At 37.2% G+C, this 11,479-nt stretch overlaps 1 protein-coding gene across 1 annotated transcript in view; it reads left to right on the forward strand.

Annotated features, from left to right (window-relative positions):
- The window catches only part of LOC122324584 (nesprin-1-like), a 99,614-nt gene that overhangs the window by 5,742 nt on the left and 82,393 nt on the right, over positions 1–11,479 (forward strand). Inside the window, exons 3-15 of the mRNA XM_043219118.1 lie at positions 1,624–1,719; positions 2,274–2,357; positions 4,118–4,138; positions 4,629–4,721; positions 4,838–5,016; positions 5,141–5,337; positions 6,329–6,438; positions 7,757–7,864; positions 9,182–9,319; positions 9,510–9,674; positions 9,820–9,932; positions 10,056–10,224; positions 10,415–10,511. Coding sequence (XP_043075053.1) covers positions 1,624–1,719; positions 2,274–2,357; positions 4,118–4,138; positions 4,629–4,721; positions 4,838–5,016; positions 5,141–5,337; positions 6,329–6,438; positions 7,757–7,864; positions 9,182–9,319; positions 9,510–9,674; positions 9,820–9,932; positions 10,056–10,224; positions 10,415–10,511 — 1,570 coding nt within the window. The remainder of the gene's footprint in view (positions 1–1,623; positions 1,720–2,273; positions 2,358–4,117; positions 4,139–4,628; positions 4,722–4,837; positions 5,017–5,140; positions 5,338–6,328; positions 6,439–7,756; positions 7,865–9,181; positions 9,320–9,509; positions 9,675–9,819; positions 9,933–10,055; positions 10,225–10,414; positions 10,512–11,479) is intronic.

An 11,479-nucleotide genomic window follows, 5' to 3' on the forward strand; every position in this document is an offset into this window, starting at 1 on the left:
TTCTTAAACCTTTTTATTGTATTTTATTTTATTTTATTTTATTTTATTTTATTTTGAGTCTTGATTTGATTTTCCACACTTTCTATTCAGTAAAAGTCAGTGGTGTCCAGTGTTGAACCCCATTATTAAATAAATCTATAAAAAAATATCAATCTGATTTTTGATGTTATTAAATGATTTAAAAAAAGATTTAGTGCCCAAAGTGCAGTTGAAACCAGATTAATGCCTTGACCTACTCTCGACCTTAATTGAACTTGTCTCTGCCTCTAAGAGTGTCTCTCTGATCTCTGACTGATATTGAAAACAGTTCGAATGGCCCTCAGGCGTTTGTATGTTCACATGAACTTTGATTGGGTTGCACAGAACATGCAGGCACCGTAGCTAAACGCTGTCACTCCGCTGAATACATCAGCAGCGCCTGCCGTGACAATCTATTTCCATCAGTAATAACCAGACACAGATAATTAGTTTGTTAAGCCCTGCTGTTTGTGCCTTTGTGTTTTTTCCCTCTTATTTTCATTAGTTGCATAATTACTCAAAGTGCCTCTTTTTAATGTAATATCCTATAAGGTGATTTTATCCAATTAGCTTTTGAATTATTTAGAGCTAATTAGAATATCTTAGCAATTCCTCCCCCTGCTCTCTCAAAAATGCTTCAAGAATTAATCTTTTAAAAACACTCACTTTCCCTTTCTGCTTCTAATTAAGGTCATCCCGCATTCGTTTCTCTTGAAACCGTTGACTTTCACTTTTAAACTACTTTTTTTTTCTCTCTCTCTCTCTGTTTTGCCGTTCTTTTTGAAATATGTCCCCACCCCCTTTACATCTCCCTCTCACACATGCACGCATACACACATTCACACTCGCTTTCACTGTTTCATATTAATCTCATGAATGACTTTGCCACCCGGCTGCTTTCCACACTAAATCCCAGTCATGTGACTGCTGTCTTAAGAGAAATCCTAGATGTGTCGTCCGGGTAAAGAGGGTCTGTGTGGATGGATTAGTGGAGGGGCTTCATCGGGTCAGACAGACTGTGGCGTCTCTGGAATCAGCACTTTAACTCAGGCTCTTCAGATGCTTCTTAAGCTCAATACTGTCACTGCCTGACAACAGTAATATTCACTCGCTTTAATCTGTGAAGCTCATTCAAACTCATGTCACAACTATGTCATTCTAATATTCAATTGTTCTATCTATCTATCTATCTATCTATCTATCTATCTATCTATCTATCTATCTATCTATCTATCTATCTATCTATCCATCTATCAAATCTACTGTATAATTCTATAATAATCTTATTGTTTATTGTTGTATCTGTCTCTTGTTCTATCTATAATTCTGTCATTTTATCATCCTGTCATTTTAATTATCTTTATATTTTCTTCTGTATATTTCAGTCTTCCCGTTGTTCTGTCTCATTCTATATATCTTCTGTCTTGCTATCACTCACAATCATTCTGTCCTTCTATTTGGTCTGTCTATCATTCTTTCTATCGCATCATTCTATCTCTATTGTTCTTTCTGTCCTTCCATCTGTCATTCTGTCTGTTTTTTGGACATTGTAGAGGTCTAAATAGTAAAACGTCAAATCATCACTGCTTTGTTTTGCCTCCCCAGCGTAATCCTCCTTTAGTGGTCTCGGATCTCTTTGAAGATGTGAAAGATGGAGTGATGTTGTTAGCTCTTCTTGAAGTCCTGTCTGGTCACAAGCTGGTACGAAAAAATGCGCTTTTGGTTGCTTTGGTATTCGATTTTCCTTTGTTGTTCAAAGTTACTTAACGGCTGTACAGATGAGTTTTATGGTATCAAGCACCGTTTTCCCAGTCAGATGTAAATTTCTGTTATATAGAATGAGCATTGTTTTAAAATTCTAAAATTTAAAATGCATCGTTTGAAATGATAGCATACATGATCATTTTATAAACAAACCCCCCCCACAACGTAGTCACTGCAGTGTTATTAGCTCACATACTCACACAAACATGAATACCCACACTTTCAGTGAACAATCCCATAAGGCTACTGGTGCCTCAGGTCTTTGCAGTGCTGTAACAATCAATATAGCGAGTGGCACATGGCCCTTTGATTTTTTATTCTCTGTATTATTTATATATAACTATCCTCCTTGTCTGGTCTCTAGCTCTCTCATTCTGTTTTTTTTTTTGTTGTTGTTGTTGTTCGTTTTCATATATGCTGGGTATTTACATTTTCCTCTGTCTATCTCCGTTTTCCTTGTGTCTGCTGTGCTGTCTTCTCCCATCTGACAGCCATGCGAACAGGGCCGCAAGCTGAGGAGAATCCACTGGGTTGCTAACGTGGGAAGAGCACTGAAGTTTCTGGAGGGCAGGAGGGTAAGGCAGTCCATTCCCAGAGTGATTTGCTCAGGTGTACAGCTCTAGGTCATAACCACTCAGTCTGACCTACGCAACCTCTTCCCTGCTCTTCTCTGATGCTGCTCTCTTTTGCTTTAAAACACTGTCTCACGAGAGACAAAAAGAAGGAAAACCCTGTTCTTCATTTCGTCTATAATTCTCATTCTAACTTCGAAATTGTTTCATTCAAATCACCAACAAATGAAGGATTTATGGATTAATTAGAACATGCTTCATGGCTCAGAAAAGATTTATGAGGTGATGCTGACACGTCAGACTGAATCATTCTCCTTATTGAGGTTTAGTCCTGAGTCAACTTATAATAAATCTGTCATGGTGCCCCAAATGCGGCGCTCGCTGAGCTTCCCACATACAGTTTCTCTGACTGTGTTTGCCAAAGCTGAACAAATTGACTAATTAATGTACAGTCAGTCAGGCATTTTTCCAGAATAAATCCCTAAATTAGGACCCTCTTGTAAAAAGGGAATTATAACAGACAATACAATACGAAATACACACACACACATGTTGGTATTTGTGGTTTATGGGGAAACTCCACAGACGTAATGGTTGTTATACTGTACAAACTATTACCCCTTAAAGGTAATTTTGTGCATTTTTAGATTTTGCATTTTTAACACGATTTAGTATGTTTTTAAAGCCTTTTAAATTAAGGGGACATTGTCCTCATAAAACACCTTTATTTATATATATTACTACCACTACCACTACTACTACTAGATGTTTCTTGTGCACCAGATAAACATATTCTAATGATTTCTGAAGGATTACATTAATTGAAAACTTCCATCTCTTAAATAAATTAATTACATTTTTAAATAGAACACAGTTATTTTAAATTGTAATAATACTTCAAAATACTTTTCCAATGAATACCTTGTTGATCGCTTTAAAAAACTAAATTCTTACCAACCCTAAACCTTTTAAAGGTAGTGTATACAGTTTAATGGCCATTATACAAAAATATTTGATCACTCAAAAGATAATTTTAATGTATCACTGTTATAATATATAAAAAGAAGAGGATTACTGTCACTGTCTAATGTAAAACCATTGAGATTTTAAATGGGGCCCTTTTTTCCCTTTTATAAACAGGTTATTTTTTCATATCATCTCTCTTGGGAGAAGCACAGATATTTCATTTACTGTATAGCTGGGCTTCAGACTGTAATTATACAGCCTGTCAGTGAATGAAGCTGAGCTAAGCCTCCCACTCCTGAGGTGGTCTGTCTGTCTCTGAGTATCTGATCTCTCAAGAAGCTGAGGATTCATTTCGTAAGCTACAGTCTTTCACCATCTTATCTGTCTCTGTCATCCCTCTCTCATCTCTCTCTATTCCCTGTGGAGCACAGTGGGAGAAACCAGAGTACAGATCTGTTTTGTATAATGCTGAAGCTTACTTTTACATGCAATATTGGACACAATATTTTAAATTAATGGGCGTTTTTTTAAGTATGTAAATGTTATGAGTGTGTGTGTGTGTGTGTGTGTGTGTGTGTGTGTATTTTTCTTTGGCTGGTTTTCGGTCTACATGCTTTGGTGAGTTTATAACAATAGGTGTATGTGTGCCCTGTCACTGAAGACTTTTAGGTTATCACAGAGCTGAGGCTCCTTATCACCTGTCCTTCAGTTGATGGGACACACTTTTGTTTACAGCATGTAATGACCTCTATTCTTCTTCCTCTTTCTTTCTCCCCTTTGTTTTGTCACCATTTCAGTCAGCCTACAGAGGATCTCCGGTTAGTATGACCTTTCTTTTGACTGTCTGTATGTCTATGATTGACATTATCACTTTCTGAAACAGAACCTCTCCAAATGTAACCTTAAATTAAGAACTGACTTGATAAAAGTGATAACAAATTTAGCATCCTAAAAAGAAAAAAAATATTTGCTTATTTACCCTTGTGAGTTGTGAAGTGCTCTCTTTCATATTAGAATATTTTATACACGGTGATAGTGTGTATTAATATTTTGAATCAGCTTTTATTGTTATATTTACAGTTTAATATTAATATTTTTGTTTGATTTGTTTGATTTTATATTTCTGTTTATCTTTCATTTGTATTTTGTAAGTTTTATATTTCAGTAATTTATGCTTGCAATAAATTTTAGTCAGTATTCACTGAAAATCTAGCTTGAAAGCTGTTCATTTACTTCCAATATGTTTGGAATGGACATGACAGAATAGTGAGTAAATTTTGACAGTTTTTATTTTATTTTGCTTAACAGATTAAATTAGTTAACATCAACACAACAGATGTGGTAGACGGCAGACCCTCGATTGTGCTTGGGTTGATATGGACCATCATCTTATATTTCCAGGTAAAAATATTTCCATAAATATTTCAACCGTCCTTCAACAATAATGTCTTTAAAGTTTCTATAATTATTAAATAACAGAGCATGTAATAACATTCCCTTTGCATCTTCTTGTTCAGATAGAAGAGCTCACCAGCCATCTACCAGCCCTACAACCTCAGTCTAGCAGCAATTCATCAGTGGAAAGCTCCAACAGCACTGAGACCAGCAGCCCACCTGTCAAACGCAAGCCCCGCCTCTCTTTTCAAGGCGGGGCCAAAAGAGCCCTGCTCAAATGGGTCCAGACCACAGCAACAAAGTAAGAACTGTACAAGGCATTGAATGGATATATTGTTCTTTAATCCCGTTTCCCTAAGTAAAGCATATGACTGCATTCTTCCTGGGTTTTGACATAATGTACATACGTACGCTTGTGTTTACAGGAGATTGGGTCTGGATGTGAAGGACTTTGGCCCCAGCTGGCGTTCAGGGGTGGCTTTTCATGCTGTCATCTTTGCTTTGCGACCCCATCTGGTTAACATGGAACGTATTTGGAGGAGACCCAACAGGGATAACCTAGAAGAGGCCTTCTCTTTGGCTGAGAGAGAACTGGGCATCCCACGATTACTTGACCCAGAAGGTGAAACCAGACATACAGAAAAATAAAATATATAGTGGTTCGTGTTTGTTTTTGATGTTAATTCGCAAATATGCTGGTTTGTGCATAGTGACAGACAGACCTTGATAGATAGAGTTTATTTTTTTTTCACTGTGTACTTTTAAATTGTGAGTCCATTAAATTTGGCTCTAAGCACCAAATGCTCAAATTCTAATTAGCAGCATGCCACTCACAGAGGATATGATTGATGAATATTTAATGGAGGGGTTAAGTCTTCGACCTCCTAGACACCATCTGAGCTTCCTCATGCTTCCTACAGGAGTCTCACAAATGAAGTTTGACATTTAAACGATTAGTTGCCCATTAGCCACAGTAATGCTGACTGAACAAATAGTCAATGGTAAGTCAAGGAACATTGTCAGCCATGATTCTTTTGCATAGGTAACCATCAGTGATGAATCTTTCATAAAATTTTCATATTTATGCATTTATTTGACCAAAAAAACTAAACAAAACAGTTTTATATCTGTATATTAGATCTTAAAGACTGGAAACAGAAAATAACAAATTGTGGCAAATACGTAAGAAACGTTTCAAGTTGCAATTACTGCCTGCAATCCTTTTTAAAATGCACCAATAAAACATATTGTGTATGTAATCTTTTGAAATTTGAAAATTTGAGTAGCTAATTTCAAGGTGTGTTAAAACTAAATATTAATGCATGGATGCACAAAAAGGAGATGGGAGGTAAATCTAAAAGAAAATGACTGTGACTGAAAAATCAATTAAATCAAATTAGCCACAGCACAATGAGCCACAATGAGTGACTACATATTCTAACAAAAGAGGATGACAGATCTTTTTAGGAAGAAAGGAAGCTTTTTAATAGGGGTTGTTACTATGGGCCTTATCTGAAACACAGGGTGTTAATTTGTACAACCTGGACTTTATTATCATTTTGTTAAAAATTGTAAAATTACTGTGCATTTTAATATTGTTCAATGTGATCTAGATGTGGATGTGGATAAGCCAGATGAGAAGTCCATCATGACATATGTGGCACAGTTTCTGAAGCATCACCCAGATTTCCAAGAGACAGAGAAAGGGAGGCAACAAGAGGAGGTATATTTCTCATCTTTACTATACCATACTTCAACCAGCTCTCCATTCACTGTATGTCTCATGCTCTTAAATGACCACTATCAACACTATCAACAGTTTGTCTGTTTTGTGGATTCACGTCTCTCTAACTTACCATTTTCTTACACTATGTATCTCTCTTTATACTCTTCCCTCTGTTTTGTCCACTAATGTCTTGCTGTTTACGTGCATCCCTTTTCTGTCTCATTTTATCTTGCTCCTCGAGCCATTGAGGAAATGTTAGAGGTAGGTTTGCTTGTATAAAACACATTATGCTTGATTTGGCTGCTCTTCCCCTGCTTCCACCTGCTGCTGTGCCATGTAGTTTAAAATCCTTTCAGTGGAATTTTGCCTTCCTTTTCATCACGAACGGTGTGAATATTTCTTTTTGTGTGGATCAGGTTTAATAATCCAGGGTATTGTATGCCTTTGATATGCCCTGTGTAATTTTATTCCCTTTACTATTATATTTGCATTACAACTGGTTTGCATTTACATGACAATAACGACCTTTAGCTTTGCGTTGATACCGATAACCTGATGATTAGCATTAGTAGCAGTCTTAAAAAAATAATAATGATTCATAACCAAGTTGAAGCACTGAATTGATCCAGTCACCACCTGGTCCTTTTGTTGAAACCAATAGTTCCCTCATGCCACCGTCACACACAAGTCTCTGTAATTTGAACCATTTTCACCTCTTTGTTATACATTTAAACTGAGACAATGTAGATTGTAATATTTCAGGGCATTGTATGCCTGTGACAGCATTAGTTTCTGGGGTAAGGCGGGGAGGAGAACAAGCGGCAGACGTTGGCAAGGTCATGATATAATCATTTTGATGACCCAAAGGCATTGCCTCGTGGATGATGCCAAAATGAGCGCCGGAAGAATGGGCTTAATTTCATTAGAATTAGCTGAACACTGCTCTCACTTTCTCGCTCTTGTTCCTAATTCATAATAGGGAGGGTAAATGTGTGTAAAATGATTAGTATCTTCCCCGCAGAGCTGATTTCTTGCTCCCCCGTGGAGAGGTTTGGGGCAGATCCGTACAATGGAGGAGAGGAACTCTGCAAACAGCATGAGCGTAAAGTCTGCGTTGGATTTATAAATGTGGCATTAGTAATGCATGTTTGAACTGCAAAATTGTATTGAGTCGGGGGTTTAAAGTGCATTAAATTACTTTAGGTTAGCAAATGATGAGTGTAGAGCTCCCCAAGGGCCTTAAATCTGTGCAAATGTTTGATTTTTGTCTTGTTTCTACAATCCTAACTAACTCTGCGCTCTTTTTTTCTCTCAGAGGGAGCAGCGTAAGACACTGAGGGAGCTGAAAGCGTGGGCAGATCAGTTGGAGAGAGAATGCGCTCAAGCCCAGAGGGATGGAGGAAGTCTTGCTGTGCAATATCAGGTGAGCTCGGGGTCTCAGTCTGAACCTATTGGCTGAAAGCAATGTAGACAATGCATGTTATCAATTGGATACCCAACGCCTGAGTGGGTAAATAGCCACTGTTCATACTGATATCCAAAACAAAATAGACAACAGTCTAGACTGCTAGTAGAAACACTTTATTTTTTAATTTATGTAATTTAATAAAACGATTTTCACTCTGTCTTGCAAAGAAGAAACTTATGAACTCTTATGAACCTAACCAGACTCATTCAGACAGGAAATTGTTCAGAGCCATTCACAAATTGATACCTCAATAAATTGTGTATCATTCTTTGGTTATGTCTGAACTTATTTGTGAATATACTGAACTTATGTCTGAGTTAACATTTCATCAAGCTATGCTCTAATTTATTAAGTAACAAATAAACATATTCAGTTTCTGAAGAATCATTATATACTGAATACTGGAGTATTGTCTGCAGAAAAGGAATATATATGTACTTCAGATGCTCCAGTATTCAGTATATGATTCTTCAGAAACTGAATATGCTTATTTACTGACTGAATGAGTGACCAATGATTTGGTTTATAAGAGTTCATAAGTTCCTTTTTTGCAAGAAAGAGTAATTTGTATGAAAATCGGAAATGCATGCTAGTCAACTGGGGTATGTTTGTAAAGCTGCAGTCCATAACTTTTTTTTGTTAAAAAATTATCTTCCTGAAGTTAGACCGATAGATAAACTCCAACACATAGACCTATGGGAGAATGTTGCTTTATTTTTCAACCAGTAGGCATGATTTGAGATGGGGAGATTTTGGACACCACTGTGTGTATACTCATATGCGTAAGACTCTATGTAATAAAAATAGAAAAATATGGTAGAACCCAGACAAAACACTGGTTGCTTAAAACTCAGCACACTCCCATATATGCATGCAGACAATGTTAATATACATTAGAGCTGAGAGCACTCGTTGCTCTCATAATCATGGGCACTACACACCAGTGAGTAACGTCTGTTGCTCTCTGTAGCGCCCACGGACATGTTCCATATTCAGAAGAACCGGAGCTCGAGCAGAGAATGGAAAATTGGAGCCCATTATTGCATGAATACATGCATGTGCAATTTGGCTGTTTAAATTCTTTTTCAGCTTTTGGCATGTCTCTCTTTCTCTCTGTCTCTTGCTTTGTCATTTTTTGGACAGGCTGTGTTATCTTGCTGTCTTTCACCTATTAGCATTACATTGGATGTTATTTAAATATTCAGAATTTCAGTAATTCAATTTCCTGTAGTTCTGTCTTTCTTTCACTCACTCACTCTCTCTTTCTCTCAGACATTCAAGCGTTATCGTGTTCAGTTTGAGGTACAGAGAAGACAAGTGGAAGCATGCATTCAGTCCACTCAGAAGGACGGCAAGCTGACTGCAGATCAGGCTCTGGTCAAACAGGCCTGGGAGAGACTGTCTGCACGGGTCAGATAAACCATAGATTTGTATTTATTTTATATGAAGCTAATTGCAATAAATAGTCTAACCCTAATCCTAGACCATTTACTTTATTTATTTATTTTTTAGCTTTGAGGACATTCAGATTTAGAAGGTGTTGTATTGTTTTTGGGAAAACATTTGTGTGACAGTTTATGTGGTATTTTTCTTGTTGCAGTTTTTGGATTGGCATCTACAGCTGGATAGTGGTTTGCCTCATCCCTTAGGTGAAGTTGGAGTGTGGTTACATCAGGCAGAGAAGATCCTACGAGATGACCTGGTCCCTCAGCAAGCCCATGACGAGACAGCCAAAGCCATTCACAAAAAGCGACTACACGACCAGGTAAAAAAAGTAAAGGAAATCTGCTTTTCTGTAGGAACATGTATGGTGTATTGGAGAATGGATTACTGAGAATCCATTAAACTTCACTTTGCTTTCCTTTAACATGAATTCTGAGTCTTACATTTATCTGTGTTTTATTGAGCAGGAGATCTTAAGGCTTGCTGAAAGACACAAGCAGACCTTGCAGTTAATACACAGAGACAGATGCGTTAATAATGTCCCCATTCCCATGGAACAACTGCAAGACATGACAGAGAGGTAAACATCATAACAGATTCTACAGAGATTCAATTTATAATAGAATTTAATATTAATTTCGCGATGGCTATAAATAAAATTTTATATTATATTATCAACCCGCTTTTATTTAACTGCTTTCAGATTAAACTACATATCTACCTCCTCCCATGTTCACTTGAGCAAACTGGAATTTTGGGAGTCAAAATACTCTATGCTGGCATTTTTGACACTAGCTGAGTCTAAACTCAAATCCTGGATAATTAAATACGGCCGACTGGAATCAATGGAGCTTTTGCTACAAAGCTATGGTGTAAGTTTTCAAGCCAGAGTGTTTATTTTCATTTTTTTCTTAACTCCTCCATTGCCTAATCATGCATGTTTTCATAAATAATAATCTTTGATTCAATTCACATTCAGTATGTCCTACGATACTTATTACTTTACTTTTTTCCCACAATTAAAAGATCTAACCTTTACTTGCGTCCATTCTGCTTTTGTAGTCTTTTGTGGAGGGGCAGCAGTTCTTTGAGAAGTATGAATCCAGCCACCAGGCTCTTATAAACGCTGCTGAGCTCTACATTAAAGCAGACAGCTCAGGTATTTTTCATATACTGAACAATAATGCGCATGTATGCATGTATGCCTATGGTTCTGCTAAATGGTAGCTTGGTAAAAGCACTACAATTTTAAGCAATGTTTCACCCTGGTTTCACTGTGAAGTTACTTATTTTTCTCATCCTTTTAAATGAGCATCATTAAATATGGAAAAAAATGTTATGCTGAATTACAGGAGGTGGTACATACACTTTTTGGGGGGGGTTTTGTTATTTCAACCGGGGCTCATGAATTTTAGTGGTAATGGCAGCCTTGGGTGATTCAAAAAATATATTTGTAATGTTGAAATCATATCATGGCTGTGTAGATAAAGGCACAGTTTTTTTTTAAAGAGAAAATGCTTAACATTTCACCATCTCAGTGTCCAGAGGGCAGAATGATAGCAGCTCACCTCGTTTCACCCTCACTGAGTTTAATCCTTGCGGACTCAGTAGTCAATCAGTCTCTGTGCCTGTAGCATCTTCCTGCTGTCTCTCTCTCTCTCTCTCTCTCTCTCTCTCTCTCTCTGTGTGTTTCATTCTTACTCTTTTCCTTTTGGTTTTTCTTTCTCCTTCTATGCTCATGCCCCTCTCCTCGGGCCACTGGTAAATGAGGTTTTCCCAGGCACAGAGCTCAAAAGGGAATTCCAGTCCATTAGTGCAGATACTGTATTCTAATTGGGTTTCTCTGGGCAATAGACTGCCAACATGTTGCTTGGTTCGTGCCTAAGGCAATCTCAACATAGAGGTGGTCTTTGTGTTATATATCTGAAGTGTGATTGGAAGATCACAAAATATATCTCCCAGAAGCCAATCACATCTTATCGTTGTGATCTAGTGCAGCGTTTCTCAACTGGTGGGTCGCAAAACACAAAATTGGGTCATGGGTCTGTTCTAAAAGCACCACAGACAGGAGATGTTATATTTAAAGCATGTTAAAATATTAAATAATAAAATGAAATATAAATATAA

This window comes from Puntigrus tetrazona, chromosome 20, assembly GCF_018831695.1.
Source record: "Puntigrus tetrazona isolate hp1 chromosome 20, ASM1883169v1, whole genome shotgun sequence".
Taxonomy (NCBI): Eukaryota; Metazoa; Chordata; class Actinopteri; order Cypriniformes; family Cyprinidae; genus Puntigrus; species Puntigrus tetrazona.